Source organism: Rhagoletis pomonella, unplaced genomic scaffold (genome assembly GCF_013731165.1).
Source record: "Rhagoletis pomonella isolate Grant_MI unplaced genomic scaffold, Rhpom_1.0 Rhpom_scaffold_00015, whole genome shotgun sequence".
In the NCBI taxonomy this organism is placed as follows: Eukaryota; Metazoa; Arthropoda; class Insecta; order Diptera; family Tephritidae; genus Rhagoletis; species Rhagoletis pomonella.
This window is the reverse complement of record NW_023458569.1, coordinates 3849428-3873300: the sequence shown is the minus strand read 5'-3', so window position 1 is coordinate 3873300 and position 23873 is coordinate 3849428. Positions and strand designations below refer to the sequence as shown.

Sequence of the window (23873 nt, the reverse complement as noted above, 5' to 3'; positions counted from 1 at the left end):
GACTTTCGAAAGAAGCTGTTATATATATAAAGTGACGGGCAAAACTGTAACATTGTGTAACACTTTTTACTTCAGCCATCGCTATCTTTCCAAGTTCTAACGACTTTCATACTTTTGTTGTATGTTCTTGTTGGTACATCCCTACTCCCTCTCTCATAGCGATTTGAAGTCAATACAACAACAATAAAAAAACCAGCAGACAAAAATGTAAATTAAGGCAGATGTTACAGTTTTGCACTCATATATTTTTAAGAACTTTTTAACAATTTTCACGAAAAAAAGAACTACTAACACAATGTTCAGTACCCTTTCGCTTGTTTCAGTTCCTGGATGCGATTTGACATACCTTATTTGTATCTCTGTAAAAATTCTGGAGGTATATCCTCCCATATATCCTTAGTTTGCTTTCGCAGCTCATGTACTCGATTTTACGGACTTTGATACTTATTAAGCTGTTCTTTTAGTTGATTTCGCAAATTCTCGATGAGATTCATGTCCGCGGATTACGGAGGTCATTTCAAATTTGCAAATTTTTGCTTTTGTATCCTGGCTTTGCGAACATGTGCAGTGTGTTTTGAGTGATTTTTCAGCGGAAACTCATTTTTTCGACTACATCTTGCAAATTTTGTTGAAATATGAACAGATACTGTTCCTTACGCATAATGCGTAGTAACGGACAAACAAAATTTTTTAAATACAACCCCAAACTATTATTGTCCGACCACTGTGATTCACAGTTTGCCTTAGATGATGCGCTTAGGCTTATTTTTTGGTCTTTGTTTCAATACCACGCCCAGCCATTTGATTGAAAGCTAATAATTTAGTCTTGTCAGACCAACTAACCTTCAATTAAATCTTAAACATGTGTTTTTTTTATTGCATTCTGTAAGGCCTAACATATCCCAATAGGCAACGGTCCGGTTTTCGTGCGATCCGGCAAAATGCTACCACACTCGCACATGTATTTTGATCAAATTTGCTTTTTTCTTCTTTATGATGCCTTTGCGATCAATTTGGGAATTCTTCGCCTCGCTGCCGCTATTGATTTGCGTTAAAGTTAAAGTAACCTTAAGCGCTTCTGTAATAGTGGCTGCATCGGTACTTGCTGCTAAGTTCACAAGATATCGGACCGTAATATTTTTTGACAGACTTCCTTTGTCCTTGGGAACACTTTAGGCCATATTTTTTTCCCAATCTTAACATTTTCAAGTAGCAAATTCGACAATTTTTTGAGCGGTCCCGCCTTTCCGCAGTAAATCTATTATTTACATTTATGGTTCCTGATTAAATATATTATTTACTGGTGATCACTTCTTCAATAAATTACAATACAGAAAAAAGTCATCTGACTTCCAACTAAGTAAGAGATAACTGTCAAATGGAAAACTGAGAGTGAGTGCAAAACTGTAACATCTGCCTTAATTTACATTTTTGTCTGCCGGTTTTTTATTGTTGTTGTATTGATTTCAAATCGTTATGAGAGAGGGAGTAAGGATGTACCAACAAGAATATACAACAAAAGTATGAAAGTCGTTAGAACTTGGAAAGATAGCGATGGCTGAAGTAAAAAGTGTTACACCATGTTACAGTTTTGCTCGTCACTGTACATATGTATGTATGTTCTAACAGAAGTGGAGATCGACTTGCGCGCACGTAAACAAAGTCGTCCTCCCAAGTATATTAAAGGCTTTCATAACTGTGAGATTTCTTGCTCAGGGATCATACCAACAGAGTGTTGGCAATAAGGCGTTACTTAGATTAGCCCAATCTACGGTTTCTATTGTGTTAAAAAAAAATGCTTGAAGTACGAATTATCAATAAACTAGTGCTCGGTAATTCGAAATCTTTGTATTAAATTAAAAGTTTGATCCTTTGGCTACATGTTTATATTAAAGTTTCTAGATTCGGGTCACGAGTTTGGCACAACAATCCAAAATCATTGTACAAATACCTAAACCGTACCCCTCGGAGAAGCAATACGCTCAACTCGATGTTTTGTTCTAGCAATTTTCGGCCTGAAAAATTTCAATATTTTGTTCATGTTATTCATTTTAATACTTACATTATTTTATTTTTGTTAAATTGTATCGTATCGTGTAAAAATGGACAACCGCTTGCAAGCGTATGGAATTGAACAGCTGATACGATAGCTATCGTATGGCAATACCAAAATTCAACGCTATACGATAAACCGTAGCTATCGAATTTCATACGCTAGAATTTAATTCGTAATACGGCACAACAGAATGCAAGCGTTTATACTGTATCGTATGGATTCATAATAGGGGGGTAAGCTACAAAAAATGGTGCATTAATCCATGCTACTTCTAGACATTTATTCTGAAAATGTTTGACAAAAAAATGTTGATAAAAAAGTTGAAATCAGTCAAAATCTTGCCAGAGGTGTAATTTTTAAGTGCCTTTGAAAAGTAAGTACTAAAAGCATTTTTAAACACGTAAGAAAAATATAATTTATGAAGGAATTGCCAAAGTGTGTATATAGAATTTTAAATCAAAGAAAGGGCCAAAAGCCGCACGATTTTTAGGAAAAGTTTGAAAATAAGCCTATTTTAAAAAAGTCGGTGTCAGGGGGCACCGATCTCCAAAAAGTGCCAATTTGACACTTTAGTCGAACAACGGTAATACTGGGCAGTCAGCACGAGACTGTGGTCATGAACAGACGGCTATTGGCAAGAACTGATTTCTGAAACAGCTGCTGGTAAGGGTGATTTCTTCTGCGCCGGCTTGATTGCCGGGCTGGACTTCACCTTTCACAGCGGCAGCGCCACAGGCTATACACGCTCTCACCACAGCCTATCGTGAAACCGCGTACGGGCGACTCGCGATCGCACCTCCGTCAACAGAACGACGTCGACAGCGCGACCAGGGCGCTACTCTCCGACGTTAGAAGAGCGCTATTCATCGGTGCGACCCGAGCGCTACTCTCCGACGTTGCCATAGCGCCACTCATCGGCGTGGACAGAGCTCTACTCACCGACATTGCTAGGTCGCCACTCATCGGCGCGAACAGAGCGCTATTCATCAGCGCGACTCGAGCGTTACTCTCCGACGTTAGCAGAGCGCTCTCATCGGCGCGAAAAGAGCTGTACATACCGACGTTGCTAGAGTGCCACTCATCGGCGCGAACAAAGCGCTACTCGCCGACGTGCTAGAACGCCACTCCGCGTGAACAGAGCGCCACTTGCCAGCGACATCATAGCGCTACTCTCCAGCGCCACCAGAACGCCACTTACCGACGAACCCAGAGCGCCACTCATCGCCGTTAGCAGAGCGCTGCCCAGCAATTGTGAAGTCACGCCTCCACGGCATAACGGGCCGGTAACGGAACACGGAGCCGTTACCCAGCCACTGGAAACGAAACTACCGGAAGTGATCATTGTGATTTTTGTTATATGTTCTTTGTAGAAAATAAGAGATTAAGTTAACAAAGTACGATTTACCGGAGCCCCGAAACTACAAATTTATTGTAACGAACCCTGGGCACGGCGAGTATACCCCTTCGTTGTAGAAGAAGGGCAGCAAAAGGCTTCGTTACAGTACTTTCAGCCACAAATCAAATGCGGTGTTATGAATTCAGCAACAAATCAACTGCGGTATCTTGCCTTCGACAACCGTTCAAATGCGATGTCATGCTTTCGACAGTCGGTCAAATGCAGTGGTTGCTGGTTTCGTGCACGATCATTCTGAACACCGGTTTGCCGAAGTCAATGTTAGTATGTGCTTTTAAAATGATCGTTCACTTGCAGTGGCGATGTTTGCAAGCACCGCATGCTTCGCGGTGGTGATCATTCATGCACTGCTTTATTTTAAGTATCGATATTATAAAGTCAATGCGGTGCTCAGTCATACAAAACAGTATTGGTTGAGTATTCAGCGAAGGTTGTGCTCCCAAATCTTTGGGGAAACCGTCCTTTATTTCTTTCTTTCGATTTCTTCAAATCAAAAAAGATATAATCAAGTTCATTTAATGACAATTTTGTTTCAACCCCAAAGTAGTCTTTTCTGTAATATATAATAGAGGCTGACTTCCAAAACGTACCAATACAATGTTTGGATACTGTTCTACTGCGGTATTTAAACTCTTTGCATATGCAGAGTAGCGAAACATTGCAACCATATACATTGCATATTTGGAATATTTAATAAAACAATAATCACCATTTCGGAATTTTGCATTTTTAAAACACCAATGGTAACCAATAACAAACGAAGCATCAACTTTGTTTCTGATGCGCTGATTGCGCTAGCAATGCGTTTCGATAACTTTTCGGAGGGTTTTGGAAAAGTGTACATTGTCAACCAATTGTAGTTCGGCGTTATGGAACATTAAACTTTGTACGTATGCAATGCAATTGACGTTTTGGAAGTCAGCCACTCTTACACTTGAAGAATTGCACTTTTTTGAAAATCTAACTTTCTGATTTTATCGAAAAACATTTAAAACCTAAATCGTGTATTTGCAGTAGTTGTAATTGGGCGGTGAGAAAATGCACGTTTTTGATCAGCCGAATTAAACACAATTGGCTGGGAATTTCCACGTTCCGCAAACATTTTCCAATTGTGCTATGTACACTATCAAGCTGCTGTAAAGGAAAATTTTCAGGCTCGCTACATTTTTGCGTAATTTCTTGGATTTGCAAGCATTGCAATGTTTTAATTCGCATGGGAAAATTGTCGTAAGTGCAAAACCGTACACACATACAACAAAAAAGGAAAAAGCCGCTATTCACCTTGGATATACGACAATATCATACTGAATATCTCGGAGAATATGCGAGATATCGAGAAACTGATAACACCAACCGAAAGATCTTATTTTAAAAAAATCGTCGCCTGGGTAAAAGATTGTCATATGTTAATTTCGGCAGGTTGTAGGAAATCGCGATTGAAGTTTGGAATGCAATTTCTTCAAAACGCGAAGATAGATTTTCTCCAAAGTCTCTGAAAATGTTCCTAGTTCACAAAATTACTAAATTATTTAATTTTTAATGTTTATAGTTAATTAGTTTTGAGTTTATGAAGGATTTTCTTTAGTCAAATTTTGTCGTAAGCGTCATCTGTCCACAATTTGGCAGCCACTTTGTATGAAATACGACAAAATGTGATCAAAATTTCCTACCAAATTAACGACACTTTTTACTCAATATCTCGGAAACTAAAGGAGATATCCAAAAATGGAGAACGCCATTTTTAAGATATTGATTAGTTTAATATGACTGCATCACCAACTAAGTTTTTACTAAATTATCGGAAAAGTTGTAGTCAGTATCTCGGAAACTATCTAAAAACTGATAACACCAATCGAAGAATGGCGCTTACGACAATCTTTTACCCACGACGATCGTCTACGACGAAAATATAACTGCATCTATAACTCAAAATCGTCAAAATGGCGTTCACGACAATATTTTACCCAGGCGAGATTTAAATTTTAAGATAGTTTGCAACAGTCTTCAAAATTATTACTCCTGGATAAGAGCGAATTTAAATACCTCTGATTCACTAAACGCGTTGGAATATTGTACTTTAGATACATATATATTTAATTTACCAAAATTTTAGACAGGTGGAAACCCTATAAAAAGGTTTGCATTAGCGGTGAAGCAGGCCTTCAAAATGGTATTTCACTCATTAAATTTGATGGGCTATTATGGAAGATATCGAGCTGAATTTACCGGATACAATGTCTTAAGGTTTATAAAAATTGCGATGTTTTAAGAAATATACTAAGCATAACCACGCTCACCTGGTTAAATCGATTTTCCGTGTAATAGGTACACAAGGAGGGGCCGCGAAATTGAACCATACTGATTTCAATTCAATTACACATGAGGAGTTTTTCTCTGTTTCTTTTACATTTGGTGTCTTCTGTTCGAAAGATTCCTTGTTACTATTCTTACCCCCCTTTTCCGGATCTTCATCGGTTTGTGGTTTCGAAGTAGATTTGCGGTTTTCGCTCACACTTTCTGAACGTTCTGGCACGATTATACTTTCCAAAGCTGTTTGGAATTTCTCTTTTGGCGTTTTAGGTGTTGGTGGCTTTTTGGTAATCAAGCGCCACGCAGCCTCTGCTTTCGATGTTGCAGTAACATCTGCACTTACACCGCCCATTATATCACTTATGTTTACTCCACGCGGAATATCCGCTGCCTCTGTTGCACTTTCTGTGATTTCAGCCAGATCTTCTTTAGTATTTTCCGATTTTTCAAAATGTGAACGTTTAACAACTTTTACGCCCACGCCCTCCAAACCGCATTCAAACATTATATAACCGATACCGTCAATGCCACCCATACTTTCGGACATTTTGAGCAGTTCGAATAGTACTTTACTTTTATGTTCTGGTATGGCGGTAACGATGATAGGAGATTCCTGGCCGTAACTCGACTCTGTTTTGAGCCGTCGCAACTGCGCATGTGCACGACCTACATCGAGTGTAATTACCAACTCTTCCAATTGCTTTTCGGACGTTTCGATTAGTATAGGTTCGCCCTGTATGTTGTCCGGACGCGTTTGTGAAGACAAATGGGCTAGGAGAGCCCGTGTACCCTTCATTATGCCCCCTTTTTTGTGGCTATTGCCCGACTGCACAGTTTGCTGTATATAAACGTTGTGCATAGAGGCGCGAGTTGTTTTACCTAAATGGAATTTGGTCGATACACCTTCTATGTAAAATGTAAGTAAAGAAACGCAATTCAGATCCTGCAAAAAGAACAATTTTACTACAACATTGGATGGCTAAAAAAATGGATTTACCTGTACATTATCCAACGCTGCAACAGATATGACCTCTTCAATGATAGACGACTGCAACATTGTGATGCTGATCTTTGGTAGTACAATCAACCCTTGTGTCTTTGTAGATATACTCTCTTCATAGACATCACTTAAAAACGAGTCCCCGGGACCTTGCAAGTTACGCTCTGTGGTTGAACGCTTCGAATTGGAATGCACCTAAAGGTTAAATTTTCATTTGAAGATCATACGAATTATTATAGTTATTGTTAATATTTTAATGTTTATAGATATCACCTGTGACCAGTAACTCAAGCTTTGATCCCGCTTGAGTATATTATCGTTTTGCACCTTCGCGACGCATGAAGCGTGTATGTGGTTGACTACTGAGAGCAGATGTAGTGATGATATAGTGGGTATACTGGCTTCCACCATCCTGTAGTTTTGAAGCATAAAAAAGGTTTTATTTAAAATGACTTTTGAAAATCGAGTCGTTTGATAGACTACGCTTTTGTAAGAAGCTAATTTTAGAAGCTGTAATCACTGTTGTCGGCCGCTGTAGTGTAGTGTTAAGCAGTGCGCGCTTCCACTCCACAACACCTGGGTTCAAGCCCTGGTCAAAGCAACATCGAAAAAAAAACATAGAAAAAAGTTTTTTTCTTAACAGCGGTCGTCCCTCGGCAGGCAATGGCAAACCTCCGAGTGTATTTCTGCCATGAAAAACAGCTTCTCATAAAAATACAATCGCCGTTCGGGGTCGGCGTAATACTGTAGGTCCCTCCGCTTTGTGTGACAACATCAAGGCGCAAGAGGAGAAGCTCGGCCAAACACTAACATATGTGTAAGCGCCAATCTATTATTATTAATCACATAAAGGGGCTTGTGGTGTGCGGCGTGAAGCCTGTCAAAATAAAATACGTGTAAACCGTAAAGGCGGATTCATCGTTTTAGTTTTAGTGTTGCGTTTCTCTCACAAAGAGAGAAATATAACAACCACAAGGAAGAAAAAGCTCAGAATTAGAACGATGAATCTGCCTTAAGAACTGAATGAGTCGTTTTCTTATAGCTTTATTATTGCTACAGGCGATATTTGGAATAGTTTTATATTTTTTAACACTTAATTTATTTTTTGTATACAAAATTGGAACTTACAAGCAGAATTAATTCCTTCTCTCGCTATGGGGCTTCCTATTTTCTCAATCCTATCTTTGGACATAATTTAGATGCTTTTGGACAATACTGTTGACGCCAAATTCATAAGTTTGGGCATTTTTGAGAACTTATTTCTTGACATGGAAAAAATGATGTTGCCGATTTGTCACCACGACGATAAATTGGTGAATCGCCCCTTTGTTGCCATTGAGGATTGTTGCCTATTTCTCATCCCACCAATCAAAACATGAGATAGGCAATAATATTTCTCATAAAAACTAATAAAATTAGGGGGTAGGATCTTAAAATTCCAAAAAAAAACTTTTCGATGGGCACCCTAATGTGTCCTTAATTTAACATAAATATGGTGCACGTTTAATAATATAGATAAGTAATTCAAAATTTACGTTTTTGGGAATTGTATCATACAACTGATAACTTTGATAAGGGGAATATGTTCAGTTTAACAAATAACTTAGCTTCCTAATAAAAATGGTGAAGATATCGGTCTTTCTATCTATCTTTTTGAATACCAACTGTATGAATTGATCAAACTATGATTGCGTTTTCCCATAAAATATCAATTTTCAAATAATTCACTTTCATATTAAACAGATATTTTCATGTACACTTCTTAACAAAAAAATTATTTTTAAATCTATAATAGCCCTGTTTTTTTTTACCCGCAGGTACATTAAAGTGGTCCAAAAATGTATGTAAAAAAAAATAAGGTCGGATTTTTAATGCCGGCACCCCCTCGGATTGTTCTATATCGAAGAAAATATACTATAAAAAAAAATAAATATATATTTTGAAAAAATAAAAATAAAAATAGGGAGTGCACAAAGCGCTCAAAGTTTTCCATGTATTTTATATGGGGGAAAAACAACTTTTCGTAGAAATAGTGTAGAATTCTTGAAAATCAACAGTTTTCGATCGGAAAACTTCTTATCTTCAGGAGATTCCCAGTAATAATACGCAATTGTCTCTTTAACCATTTTTTCATAGTAACTATATTTTATAGGTCCTCAAAAACCCCTGGAATATGCAATGGAAAAATCTTTAATCATAAAAAATGGTTAAATAAATAATTGGATATTAATACTGGAAGTCTCCTGAAGAGAACCACAGTTTTCCGATTGAAAAATATTGATTTTTAAGAGTTTTATACCATTTCTACGAAAAATGGTTTTTTCTCCATATAAAATACATGGAAAACTTTGCTCGCTTTGAGCATTTCAAAATAAAAAAATAGGGGTATATTTTTTCGATATAGAACAAACCTAGGGGGTGCCGGCATTAAAATTCTAACTTAATTTTTTTGGACCACTCTAATGTACATCTACGCTTAACGTGTAAAAGAACAATTATCGACAATTTCCATTTCAAAACAAGTAATTTTGATTTTATCGACAACTATTCATAAGTGCACATAAAGTTTGTTGCTCAGAGCTCCATACAATTTTTAAGCGTAGATACGTATACGTGTAAAAAAACACGCCTAATAATGGATAAAAGACACATCTTCTTTGTATTTGGTACTAAAACTTGACATGTTAATATCATTTCCACCTTCTCAAAACTTTACGACACTCACATATTGACATGGTTTGACCATTTATCTTAGTATTATTTAATTTTAATTACTTGTTCATTATATTTTATTTTATTTAGTTTATACCTCAATATAACCCATATAAAACCAAGGTTCAACATTTGTGCAACTTAAAAAAAAAAATCAATAAACTTTCGAGAAAATTTCTTGGCTTGTGTTGTGGGTTGTGGCACATTGAACAGGTAGAAATAGTAGAGCAGTTGATTTGATTTTTTTGTTTTTTTTTTTCAAATTATTTGGCCTCGAAAATGTGAAATATTTTTAATTTTTTTTCACAAAAATTCCATTATACAAAAAAGAAGGTAGTATCAATAAACAACTTTTGACGGATAATACAATTTTTTGAAGTTTCATAAATTGTGAGTATTCTCAACGGCCTTGTCACTTTGATAATATTAAAACAATAAATCGGAGTATTTTCTTTCCTCCATTTATACCATTTTAATAATATTTCAAATCAAAAATCATTATCAGTGCATGGTAATTTTTCAACTTACGTGGTTCCCACCTTTTTTTTATTAAAAATATGTAATGTTAAAGGAGACTTCATTGAAATTGTTCATTTTATTTTATAATAAAAATCACGAGAGCATTATGTTGTTATTTTTTTCATTTTCTTATTTTGAATGCAACCTTGCGATTTAAAACTCTAATTCTAAAGAATGCTCTTTCCAAATAAATATTTTTGTAATCGCCAATTCCATGTGAATAAATTGTTCTCATAACTTAACATGCAAAACAAAACCAAATTGGGAACAATTATCTTTGTTTTGCTTTATAATTTTGGGAATATTTGTTCACATGAAATTCGTGAAAATTTACTTTTAAAATTTCTCATCAGATTTTGCAAAAAAATAGGCTTTGTGGTTAGCGGATCACCATTAACTTCGACAAATTTCGAATCAAAAATTTCCAACTTGAATTCGGCTTGCGCAGATCACCCTCCGATAAGCAATTAGCATAAGTATTATGCATTAATTAAGTATTATGCATTAATTTTCAAGTTCATCATATTCGACATCTTTGAGTGGGCTGATGAAATCTTCTGCTTAAAAAAAAATTTACTGCTCGTGATCAGGTAGCATGAATTTAATGAAATGTCATAATTTTATTAAGCCTTTGCTTATCAAGCCTTTGATTACTGGGCCTTGCAAAGGATGGATCAATGCATCGAGAAGCAAACAAATTTACAAAGAAAGAACGTTGCAACAATTTTTATTTTTCCAATTTCAATGTTTTATTTTTGATTTTTTGTATTTCACATCGCACGCTTTGATTTAGAAGAAAAAAAATCAGAACAGTGTTTGACACTTTCGATACCAGAAGCGACAACAAAATACACGCAATTGTTGTTTTTGATCCAATGCCACTAGTCTTGGTTTACACGAATTTTATTTCGACAGGCTGCACGCCGCATACCAGGAGCCTCTTCGTGTTTTTACAGCTTAAAATTTAAAAACACGCTCTCACAATTTTAATTTTAAAACCTCTTTCAAAAGTTAAAAGAATTTTAACTTGATTATAACAAAGTTAGAATCTTGATACAAAAAAAGGTAGTTTCATTGTCACTTTTCGGGAGCTATATTAACTACCTGATAATTATGCAGATTGTGACATTTCGTGCTACCATACCTAGTCCTCAATAATCATTTATTTATTGTAAAAAAAATATATTCACAAAATTAAAAAGAAATTTGTCTTCGATATGCGCAAAAACGAAAATTGAAGTTCATGATATGATAAATATTATAGTTATGGAGGAGGTACTCCCGACTGAACTGGCACTCAGAGTCTGGAAGTAAGTAGTGTGTTAAGTGCAGCTTGGCCGTCACGCAAACTCATTCCGCTCCTCATATTTTCCACCACGTAGTCCATATCCTTGAGGATTGCAAATACCTCAGCCTGGAAGACCGAAGCATACTTGCCAAGAGAAAAGTTAATGACGGTAAGTGCAGCAGTGCATCAACCACATATTGTAGGGAAATCTTTCGTACCGCACACGGCAGTAGTTCTTTGAAGTTTTGCAAGCAGACCTCCCACGCTCTTGATTGAGAATCTGCTCCATCATACCACTGACGCATAGCTAATTATGGGTTTGATCATAGAGGTATAAATCCAGAGGATTCCCTATGGTGACACACCCCACGTTTTACCAAAGACCAGTTTACATTGCCAAAATGCTGCTCAATCTTTAGAGGTTTTGTGTTCGAATTCTGGTTTCGGACTATGCTTTAATGACAAAATATCATAAATACATCTTCTTCGGACTATTTAACAAAAAAAAAAAAGAGTTTTGTTATGTAAATTTTTAATAAATAAATATTTCAATACTAGATTTTATTTTATTTCTTCATCTCTGCACATCGATATTATTCAAAGGATCTTTTAAACGCTTGAGAAAAAAGTTAAAATTTGATTATCGAACACATCAATTGTTTGTATGTAAATTTTACTCCCAAATATTTAAAAGAAAATCTCCCCTATCAAAAAATTTCAATGTGGCAAAGCTATGCTTAATGTTTACATCTGGAGAAATGTCAAAAATCTGCTTTATAATCAAAAAAATGGTAGTAATGAAACTGCCTTCTTTTTTGTATCATTTTTTTCTTTGAACTGGGGTGTTTATCATTAAAGCCTGCTTTACTTTTGCCTATAACTACGGCTCTATATTTTTAAAGCAAATTTTGAAGTTATGGTATAATTGGGTAGGTTCAGAAGGCGCAGAAGTTGAGCGCAACCGTTGCTAAAAAATCAGTGATCGTAAATGCGTATTCTGAACGGCTTGATACATTAGCTGTCAAATTCAACAACACACAACATCTTGTCTCAAATGATCAGAAAAATATTACGATCATCTAACACGCAACTGTTGATCAGAAGTACAAAACAACGCGTTCATAGTGTGCAATCGCAACAGTTACTGAGCTGTTGTGCCTTCTGAACGTACCCATTGACTTCAGGGCCGTGTAGTGGTTGTTTTGTATAATGTAGCAGGACTCTACTGACGAGTCTTAGTAAAAACTTGTTATGTGTTGAAAGTGCATATCGATTAACAGTGCTTTGATGCTTATGCCAGCGTTTTGTACACATCAAGTGTAGCGTTTTTGATACAATCTCTTGAAGTATAACAGCGTTTAGCAATTGTTGGACCGTATTACACCACGGATAAATTAATACAGAAATTTAATAGTGTTAAGGCATGGGTAGCAACTTTATTCTTCGATGCCATCCTACAATAAATAGTCAGCATTGAGAACAACATTTGTGTGCCCAGCAAGTTGAAGACATGGGCAAGAACTTCATTCTCCGAAGCTTGTTATCAATATTTCTCAACTTAACTTTTTATAAATTACAAACTTATTAATTAGCAGCCATCCTAAAACAAAAAGGCTACCTTTGTGTGCCAGCATCTTTAAGACATAAGCTGCAACTTCATTCTTAATTGCTTGTTATTATTATTTCTCAATTGCGAAATTGAAATTGTTTTGCTTACAGCGCTTCACACGATATGTATTTGCATATCGTCACTAGACACGAATAAAAGCGCGCCCTTGTTTTAACGGCGAAAAAGAACGCATTGACGAAAAAGGACGCGTAAAACAAACTTCGGCGAAAAGAGACGCGTGAAAATATTTGACGGCAAAGAAAGACGAACATAGATTTATACCTGGCCAAGGACTGTCACTTCAGCATTATTCCCCAAAACTCTTTGAGGAATGAACATACAATTACACCCGCAAACATAGTTGGCCGCGAAAATAAGTTTACGGGTCTTTCTTCGCCGTCGACTAGGTTTAGACGCCTTTCTTCGCTGACATTTTTTATGCGTCTTTTTTCGTGGTCAACTTTTGAGCTCGCGCCTTTATTCGCGTCTATTGACGATTAGAGATGCCAGATGGAAATAAAAAAATCGATTTTTGAATCGATTCGCATCGAAATAAAAGTAATTGATGCAGGAAGAAATCGTCAAAAAGTAAATCGATCTCCCAAGATCGATTCGTATACTTTGTCTAATATCATATTTTACTTTATTTTTGTAAAGAAACCAAACACGGCGATCTGACTAATCTTTTATTGTAAGTACTTTTTAAAACATACCATACATTCTCCATAACGATTTTAATGTCCAGATTTATTCAAAACCTATAAAATACAATCCGTACAAAATTTCGGAAAAAATATGAGATAAGGTTATCCTATATTAAGGCCCGTTTTATAATGTAGGTTTTAAAATTTACCTGACAATGAAAGGACCACTCATGAGAAATTTCATAAATTCTTAAACCGAGTTTCCGTCAGCCATTCAAATGACAAAATCTGAAAGGCATTTTAAAAATGCCATGTGGGAACAAACACAATGGGCGCATTTCTAAGACGTAGCTGTTGTTAGACTGTTGAGTGTTTGTCTTCGAAACGCACAGTTGAGTAGTTCCGCTCAGCTCAACAGTTGGCAACTTTCCGCAATTTTTTCATGCGGAAAATTTTTACGCCACCTGAACTCAACGTGTTGGACTTAGCCTAAACAGCTGATCGTAAAGACTTAACGCCGCTTTGTTAGGTGGCAATTGCAAACAAATTTATTCTATTTTATATTACTGATGTTATAAAGTAACTAAACTATTTTATACTAATACCACGTTTCTAAATATATGTTTTTAAGATGTTTGCTATATAATTATACACTGTTTAATTCATTATATTATTGAACGATTTTTTTCAACACGGCGGCAGCTCAGCGTTGAATTCTAAAATACTATCGGCGCAACTATCTCTATTTATTGCAATTTCATTTGTTTACATTTATCGGCTGTTCATTTGGCAGTATATTCATCAAGCCGTCTCTAAGACGTAATTGTTGGGTCCAACAGTTGCCAGCAGTTTCGTAGCAGTTGAGCTAAACAGCTACGTCTTATAAACGCGCCCAATGACTATTTTTATGAACGTAATGATATGGGTACAGTTTAATGCCCAACATAGTCAGTAAAATTTTTCTCATGTAATGTCTAGTGTAAATTTTTCATTACATAGATTTTCTTTTTCAATACGGACATTTTTTTTGTTTTCGCTATAAGTGTTCTTGCAAGATATATGTCATTATGCAAAACCGCGTAACTGACATTTGCTGCCAAAAATTGGATTTGCTCACAGAAGCTCTTGGCTCAATCCTTATCTATTCGTCTTGAAATATACTAGCCAGAAATGCGACTGCTTTATAAAAAAGAGAATCATTTTGAAATATGAGTGCTTTTACTCTCTAGAAAATAATTTATGCAACCTCACATACGCGGTTTTGCATTATCTTGATACGCGGTTTTGCATTTTGTTGATACGCGGTTTTGTACTTTAAACGACGATTTGCATGTGTACTACAGATGGGGACGGGCCGGGCTTACGCAGGGGCCCGTCGGGTACGGGCCGGAATATTTGCTGTCAGCACGAACTCGTGCGTGCATGGGCGTTCCGTCAAATTTCATAAAAGCACAAATAAGCACGAAAAAGCCCGTTGCTAATACTACAAATTTAGATAAGCTTTTGTTTTTATACAAACATTATACAAAAATTATTATTAAAACTCTTTGGATAAGATAAAAGCAAAGAAATAAATATTTGGAAACCGGTAGAAAAAATCAGATACTTAGTTGTTTTGTTTACATATCTGTACATAAAATACCTTCAAATTTTTCTACTTCCCAGAAAATATATTATAAAAATCTTTGATGTAAAAAATTTATTCGCTTAAGTAAATACACATACATAAACACAAAATTAACAAGTAGGAAAGTCTAAGTTTGGGCGGAGCCGAACATTAAATACCCGGCGCAGGTACCGCTACATGGTAAGCCGGTGTGTATCAATTTTGAGTAAATTAGCGTCCTTAAATTTCGAAATAATGAAGTTTTAAGCATTTGAGTAGTCCACTTGCAAACAGCGTTATGTGATTTTATAATAGTAAGCCATAAATTAAGAAAAACGTCTACAACAACAAGTAACATCCAAATTGTATATTTCTTTTTATTATCTGAAAATTTGGATATACATATAAGAGCCTAATAACATTAAAAATCAAAATCGCAGTGTGGTAGTTTCTGCAAATTTTATATATAGAAATTAAATATAGCGAGTTTTGAAACAGTAAGTTTTATATAGCCAGCTTTTTTAAGCTTTTCGCGTTCTCTCTTCCATGAAGGTTGTTCTGCTTCTTTTTTAAGACGTCTTCCACTAGGCACCGAAACTACCACGTTTTCTAGCATGTTTTCCAAGTTCATCAGAAGATGGAGACTTTTGAACTTGTATAAATACGTACAATAAATATTATAGCGACTTTTGAAAGTGTATATATACATACAGTAAGTATTATAGCGACTTTTGCTAGAGTAGCTAACTTTTGATGTTATTTTTATTTTTTTTTAAATATAAAAGGATTTCGCACTGTATTGTTAGTGGACATGAAACTACTTTAAATACTGGTACGTTAACCACCAAAACCTAAAAATCGAAAAAAATTTACATAGCGCACTTTGCAAGTGGACTACTCATTTCTGAAATTTGCCGTTATATGAAAAGTGGTCGTAATTTGAATCTGATTCCAATAATTTTAAACGTTTTGCTTCTATGTGGCAAGCACAATAATCATACCGAGTTTGGTACAAATTGGTACAACGGTTACCGAGATACATATATGTATATATCATAAGTGGGCGGTGCCACACCCATTTTCCAAAATTTTATCATAAACGTATTTCTTGGTAAAGAATTGTTGGCAAGCATCAATTTTGAGTAAATTAGCTTTAATATTTATTGATTTATCGAAAATTTCGTATTTCTCCAAATTACCGTTATATGGGAGGTAGGCGTGGTTATTGTCCGATTTTAAAACTTTTCGGCCATTTCGTATGCTGTAGCAAGACTAACCACTGTGCCAAGTTTGGAAGAAATTGGTGCAGCGGTTACCAAGATATACACATGTATCTATAAGTGGGCGTGGCTACGCCCATTTTCCAAAAATGTATATTCTTATTTTTCGTCTAAAAATTATTGTAAATATCAATTTTGAGTGAATAATCTTCAGTAGTTACTAAAATATCGCAGTTTTCGTATTTCGGAAAATTACCGTTATATGGGAGGTAGGCGTGGTTATTGTCCGATTTTGCCCATTCAATACCATCCGTCCTACGCTCGAAAGAAGTGCACATACCAAGTTTCGTTAAGATATCTCAATTTTTACTCGAGTTATCGTGTGCACAGACGGACGGACGGACAGACAGTCACCGCTTAATCGATTTCTCTTTTCATTCTGATCATTTATGTATACATTTGTCTATATCTATCTCGATTCGTTTTGCCTGTTACAAACAACCGTTATGTGAACAAAGTTATAATACCCTTGTGCACAAGTTCGCTTGGGTATAAAAATATGTACATATGTATACATACAATAAAAGTTGGCTCTTTATTTCCGGGCTGGGACGTGTCCTGTCGTGCCGGGCCGGGCCCCACTAAAATTCTTAACGTGCGGGCTCGGGCGTGTTTTTGAAAGTTGATTTTGCGCTCGTGCCGGGCCGGCCCTGAAAATTTAGGCCCCTGCCCATCTGTAATGTGTACATTACACTTTTTACATATGGCAATGCAAACATATCGTGTAAAAATTAGATTTGCTTCTATACAAAGCAGATGCACATATATTCGAAATAGAAATGTTTCTATTTCCATCTGACACAGATAGAATTATAGCTTAATTTTCAAATAACGTAATTGTAAATTGGTTAATAAAGACTGTGAATTAGACTGACATACGCAATAACATATGTATGTATTCAAAAAGTGTCATTTACAGATGAAAACCCATATCGTATAAGAACGCTTAAACTCTTATATTTCACTTCTTAATTGCCCTTTTTAGAAAAAAGTGTGCTACAAATTTGCATACACACTTAAATTTTTATGAAAATTTGCACAAAGTTTGGAATTCCAATTTTTGGAGTTTTAAGTGTTGTATTAGTCGTAATTTTATATAGTTATTTTCAAGAGGCTTCCCTGAGGAGCCCTGTATTCCGAGTGTAAAGAGGCAGATCATTGAATTCTTTCTGAAAAGAACGGAGGTGTCCGGCCCCATTATTTTTTGTATCAGCCACAAATTCAAATTTCTTTAAAATTTTATAGGTTTTGTGCGGCAATATGAATCATTTTAGAAAAAAATCTAATGTCGATTCTCGAATTTTTTGAATCGATTCACTCATCGAATCGGACTACAAAATCAACAAAAAATCGAATCGATCTTCGAACTAATCGATTTAAAAAGGGCATCTCTAGTGACGATACTTTTATGTATATACTCGTATATACCATATATTAGAATGTATCAGAAAAGTAGCATTTACATTTGCAGATACATATCGTGTAAGAGCGCTACTATTTACAAACTTTTAAGTTTGATATTCGAACATTATCATAACCTTGCAACTGTCCCTAACAACGTGAATTATAATATCGAACAGTCATTTTCATCGAGGTTTATACCGCCCTCGCAAACCTAGCGCTCCGGTATTCCACTTGTTACCGCCACCGCATTCACACTTCGGTCTTTAATTAAAATCTGTATATCGTCACCTGAAATGCAAAAAGACGTAACAACATCGTAAATGAAATGGAAAGTCGTGACTAATATTTTACTTTTTTTCATAAAATGAGGTGGGGAGTTGTAATTCGATGGAATCCATCACATAAATAAAAAAGTGAATTTTAAATTTTTTATTAATTATGACTTTTTACATTTCAACGATGATGTTTGTTACGTCCTTTTGCATTTCAAGTGACGATATAAGTTATATTATAGTTATAAAGAATACTGTTTCCGTTTGTTACTGTATTTCTTTTTATGTTAATATTATTCAGCAGTATTTGGAAATAATTGTTAATTGAATTTCAATTTTTGACAAAGTTTTTCAGTTCTTAAGAAAATATCGAACAGAAAGGTTAAATTCATTAAAATAAAAAATATTCATATGAACCTTTAAACCTTTTATTGGAAATTAGCTTACTGGCGACGAGGATGGGATGTGCATAGTCTAATGATCACATTCAGCGATCGAACATTTCGTGCGTAGAGCAAATGTTTATTAAAATAAAAAAAAGAACTAAGAAATTGTTGGTTTTTTTGTGGAAAAATCTTCGTTGGAAAGAAAAATATTTGACCTTATCATTGAGATAAAATAACAATAAAATCAAATATAGAACGCAACGCTTCGTTGGGAGACCTAACATACCAAATAATAGGATTTTCACAACAACAAGAATATATTTACAACAACAATAAGCCGCAGCAAAATCAATTATAGCAACTACAACAACAAAGTGAAACAAAAAAATTACAACAAACAATCAAATAATAGCAACAACAACTGCAGCTAAAGCAATAACAAAAATGGCCTTAACATTAGCAGAAAGTTTACGCGAAGCAAGGAGTAGCATTCAACGGAAGTAGCGATTACACATTAAGTAATTACTTAAGAGATGTTACAACCGTATTGCAATTAACACCCGCTGAACATCAAGGTACGTTACAAACTGTTCTAGGTAATCGGCTGCAAGGGAAGGCACTAAGAGTAGTGGAAACTTTAATAAATCCTACTTGGGATAAAGTAATTATGAAGCTCAAAGAAGAGTTTGGCATTAAAAGAACATTTTTTAATTTGAGAAGTGATGCGTTAAATTTAGATGCTAAAAATGTTAAAGAATTGCATTTCAAATTGAGAAAAAATTTAAGTCAAATGAATACAAAATTTAGTTTAGAACCAGATAGTTTATATTCACCAGAAAATAATGAAAAATTAATATTTGATATTTATGTTAATTATTTACCTATTCATATAAAATCTCTTTCACTTCAAAATCATATTAATTCTATAAATACCGCTTATACTTTTTACTTAGAAAACAATATATTAAAAGATATAAAATTAGTAAATATTAAACATGGGTATAGTTTTCCAAATAATAATTTAAAACATGACAATTTTTTAAATACAAATTTTCAAAGCAGGTCTTGTGAAAATTTTTTAAACGAAAATCAAAATTTTCAAAATTCAAAAATTGATAGATTTTCAAGCAGAAATAATTTCCGAAATTTTGATAATCAATATAATAGAAATAATTCTTATCAAAATTTTAGAAACCATCAAAATCTAAATTTTAACAGTTATAATCCAAATAATATGTATCAACAAAATCAAAATTATAATTCAGGAAATTTTAAAAATTTACCACGAAAACAAAGTAGAAATTTTAGTCATGTTTTAGCTCAAGAACCGATGGAAGTAGATGTTATAGATGCAACAGAAAATTTTCATTTGCAGCCTCGGAATCAACATTACCAATAATAACATTTACTATAAATACCAGGGACGTGAACCGGATTAAAAATTTGGTCGGTTCGGTTCAGCGGTTCGAACCGTTTTTGCACGTTTGGATTGGTTCGTCAAAGCGGTTTTTTTGGTCTTTGAACCGGGGTTTCGGTTCGGTTCCACGGTTCGAAAAACAAAAAAATAACGCGCAAGTTTAAGTGTCAAGTGCAACAACGCGCAAGGTTACGGGTCAAGTGTCTGTCAAATGAGATGGGTTGCCTTTACATTAGATATTGTCACATGGTAAACAAACATGGTAGGTATTACCATGTTTAACAAAAAGAAAAAAGTGGGTACATTTATCTATTGGAAATTGGTTGAAACGAACCTTTAAACATTTATAGAAAGTGGTTCGGTTTTCGGTTCGGATCAAACATTTGTGAAAAATTTCGGTTCGGTTAATGGTTCAGTTAATTAATAGAAAAAAGCGGTTTTCCGGTTCAAAACCGGTTCACGTCACTGATAAGTACTATCAAAACAAAATGCTTAATTGATAGTGGAGCTGCTACTACGATTGGAAGTTATGCATTTTTTAAAAATATGGAAAGTAGGAAAAAATTAGCCAAACCAATTTTATTGAATACATTAGTAGGTGATAATATCATTACGGAGGAAGTAATAATAAATGTGCCAAATGAATTTAATGATAATAGCAGTACTATGTCTGTCAAATTAATGAAATTTTGGAATAAAACATTTGACTGCATAATAGGTATAAACATTTTAGGATCGATTGGTGCAGTAATAGATTTTCAAAATAATAAATTAACAGTTAATAACAATGATATATATCTTTTTGATAGTGGATGTAATATAACATATGAAGAGATAAATTATTTAGAAAAATTTGAAATAACTAAACTTAAGGAATTAATGCCTACAAATTTAAATAAAGAAGAAAGTAAATTGTTGGAAGCATTTTTGCACAAAAATAAAAAATCTTTTTACGTAGAAGGTCAAAATTTAACGAGTACAAATTGTGTTAAACATAAAATTATAACAACATCTTCTAAACCTATATATTGCAAAAATTTTAGGCATCCTCAAATTTTAGAAAAAGAAATTGAATTGCAAATTGATGATATCTTAAAACAAAAAATTATACGACATAATAAGTCACCATATAATTCTCCTTTATGGATAGTAAAAAAGAAGTCTGATAATTCAAAAAAACAAAAATGGCGTTTAGTTATTGATTTTAGGAAATTAAATGAAATAACAGTAGATGATAAATTTCCACTTCCAAATATTGAATCCTTATTTGACAAGTTGGGTAAAGCACAATATTTTTCTTCGCTATATCTTGCAAAAGGTTTTCGTCAGATATTAATGAAAGAAAGTGATATAGAAAAAACCGCATTTTCGACTTCAAGGGGACATTTTGAATTTATCAGAATGCCTTTCGGTCTTAAAAATGCTCCTGCCACATTTCAGCGTATGTTAAATTATGTTTTATCTGATTTTATCAATAAAATCTGTGTGATATATATGGATGACATACTTGTATTTTCGACCTCATTAACTGAACATATAGAAAGCTTACAAAAAATTGTCTCAAAACTCAATGAATTCAACCTTAAAGTCCAAATTGATAAGTGTAAATTCTTATCTAAAGAGACAAATTTTCTTGAGCATATAATAACAAACAGAGGCATTAAGCCAAACCCAGAAAAAATTAAAATAATACAAAATTTGCAGTTACCAAAGAATTTAAAAGAAATAAAATCTTTTCTTGGGTTAACCGGATATTACCGGAAGTTCATTAAGAATTATTCTTTTGTGGCTAGCCCTATCATACATTATTTGAAAAAGAATACTAAAATAAACATAAGTGATCAGTCGTACATGACGCTTTTGAAAAATTGAAAAAAATTTTAACTAACCCGCCTTTACTTTGTTATCCTGATTTTAATAAAAAATTTGTTTTGACTACTGATGCAAGTAACTTAGCCATCGGAGCCGTGTTAATCCAGGCAGGCAAACCAGTGAGTTACGCTAGTAGGACATTAAATGGACATGAGACGAATTATTCGACTTTGGAAAAAGAATTGCTAGCCATAGTTTGGTCTATAAAGTATTATCGTTGTTATCTTTATGGTCGAAAGTTTCTTGTACAGACTGATCATCAGCCTTTGAAATGGCTATTTTCACTAAAGGATCCGATTTCACGTATTATTAGATGGAAAATTTTATTGGATGAATTTCAGTTTGGCATTGAATATATTAAAGGGAAGGAAAATACTGTAGCAGATTTTTTAAGTAGAGTTCCAATTAATCAAAGTTCATTAAGTAGTATCCACAGTGTTCAAGAAAATTTACACGAACATTTTGTTATAATAGATGCAATTGTTAATAAATATCGAACTCAAATAAGATAACTCAAAAACAAAAACAAAAACAAGAAAACTGAACTGCTTTTTAATAAATATAAGATAATATATGTTGCAGAGAGTGATTTAACTAATGACCGTTATTTAAATGAGTTATTTAGAAGGGAATTAAGAAAAGGAAAGATTGGAATATATTCAGAACTTGAAGATAATAAATATAATATTATACAATTAAAATTAATTGAACATTTTTCCAACGACAAGAATCTAAAATTTATAAAGTGCTCAAAATTAGCTGAAGATATTGATTCAGAAGAATTTCTATTAACTATATAATAATATATAATATATATATCAATTATATAAATAGGCAATCATGTTTCCTTTACACCCCTTTTACGGCTAAACTGTACTTCTAAGGTATAAACAATTATATATCATTAGAAAGGTATTTTGATGCTGATGTGCAGGCAATTTTTAAAATTTCAAATTAGTTTAAAATAGAGCGAAAAAATCAATTCAAAAGTCACACCAATACCAATGCCATACATGTACATGGTTGGGGCGGAAATGCCTCCTAAAAGTATGCTTTAATATTGATAGTGAATTAAAGAAACGTGCTAAGCAGCAGTTTAGGAATAAGATGTATGTATGTATGTACATGAATAGATTAGCCTCAAACAAGGATGAGATAATTTTGAGTATGGAGAAGAAGAAAGGGATAAATACAGAAATTAAAATAAAAGTAAAGAAACCTAAATATAAAGACAAAGAGGAAGGAAAATTGAAATACCTAACCTAATAACAATGGTGGGGGTGAATATGTAAATGAAGAAAAGAATGGACATATTTAGATCAGGACAAAGGAAAGGATAAAGATGAAGACCAAGACGAGGAAGAAGATGAAGATGAATATGAAGATAAGGATAAAGATAACTTATCTTCACTTAACCCCTTAACTTAACTTAACTCACCTCAACTCATCTCACCTCCGCTTAAAAACTTACTCCACCTGAGTTCGCTACACATTAATTCACCACCTTAACTTCCCACACCTGAATCCACCACTACTTCACTCCCCACACGTAAATTCACCACACCTTAATTCACCACACCTAAATCCACCACACTTAAATTCACCACACCTTAACTCACCACACCCCAACTTTCCCACCACATCTTAACTCACCACACCTTAATTCACCACACCTCAACTTTCTCACCACACCTTAACTCACCACACCTCAACTCACCACAACTAAATTCACCACACCTCTTAAGATCACCACACCTGAATTCATAACACCGTAACTCCCACACCCAATTCCACCACACTGCAACTCATCACACCCAATTTCAACACATGACATGATATCACTAAAGAAACAATGTAAAGAAAAAGAGGAAGGAAAATTTAACTACCTAACCTAATAACAATGGTGGGGGTAAATACGTAAATGGAGAAAAGAATGAAGATATAGATCAGGATAAAGGAAAAGATAAATATGAAGACGAAGGTGAATATGAAGATGAAGCTGAAGACGAAGATGAAGATGAAGACGAAGATGAAGACGAAGATGAAGATGAAGATGAAGATGAAGATGAAGATGAAGATGAAGA

The 23873-nt window shown here is 34.4% G+C and overlaps 1 protein-coding gene across 7 annotated transcripts in view; it reads right to left on the bottom strand.

Moving 5' to 3' along the window:
* Positions 1–23873, bottom strand: part of LOC118749382 (transmembrane protein KIAA1109 homolog) — a 556935-nt gene that overhangs the window by 202955 nt on the left and 330107 nt on the right. For all 7 annotated transcript variants that reach the window (XM_036484182.1, XM_036484183.1, XM_036484184.1 and 4 more), the window contains 3 exons: positions 7054–7192; positions 6778–6975; positions 5768–6723 (listed from right to left, as the gene is read on the bottom strand). In XM_036484182.1, the coding sequence (XP_036340075.1) occupies positions 5768–6723; positions 6778–6975; positions 7054–7192 (1293 nt within the window). The remainder of the gene's footprint in view (positions 1–5767; positions 6724–6777; positions 6976–7053; positions 7193–23873) is intronic.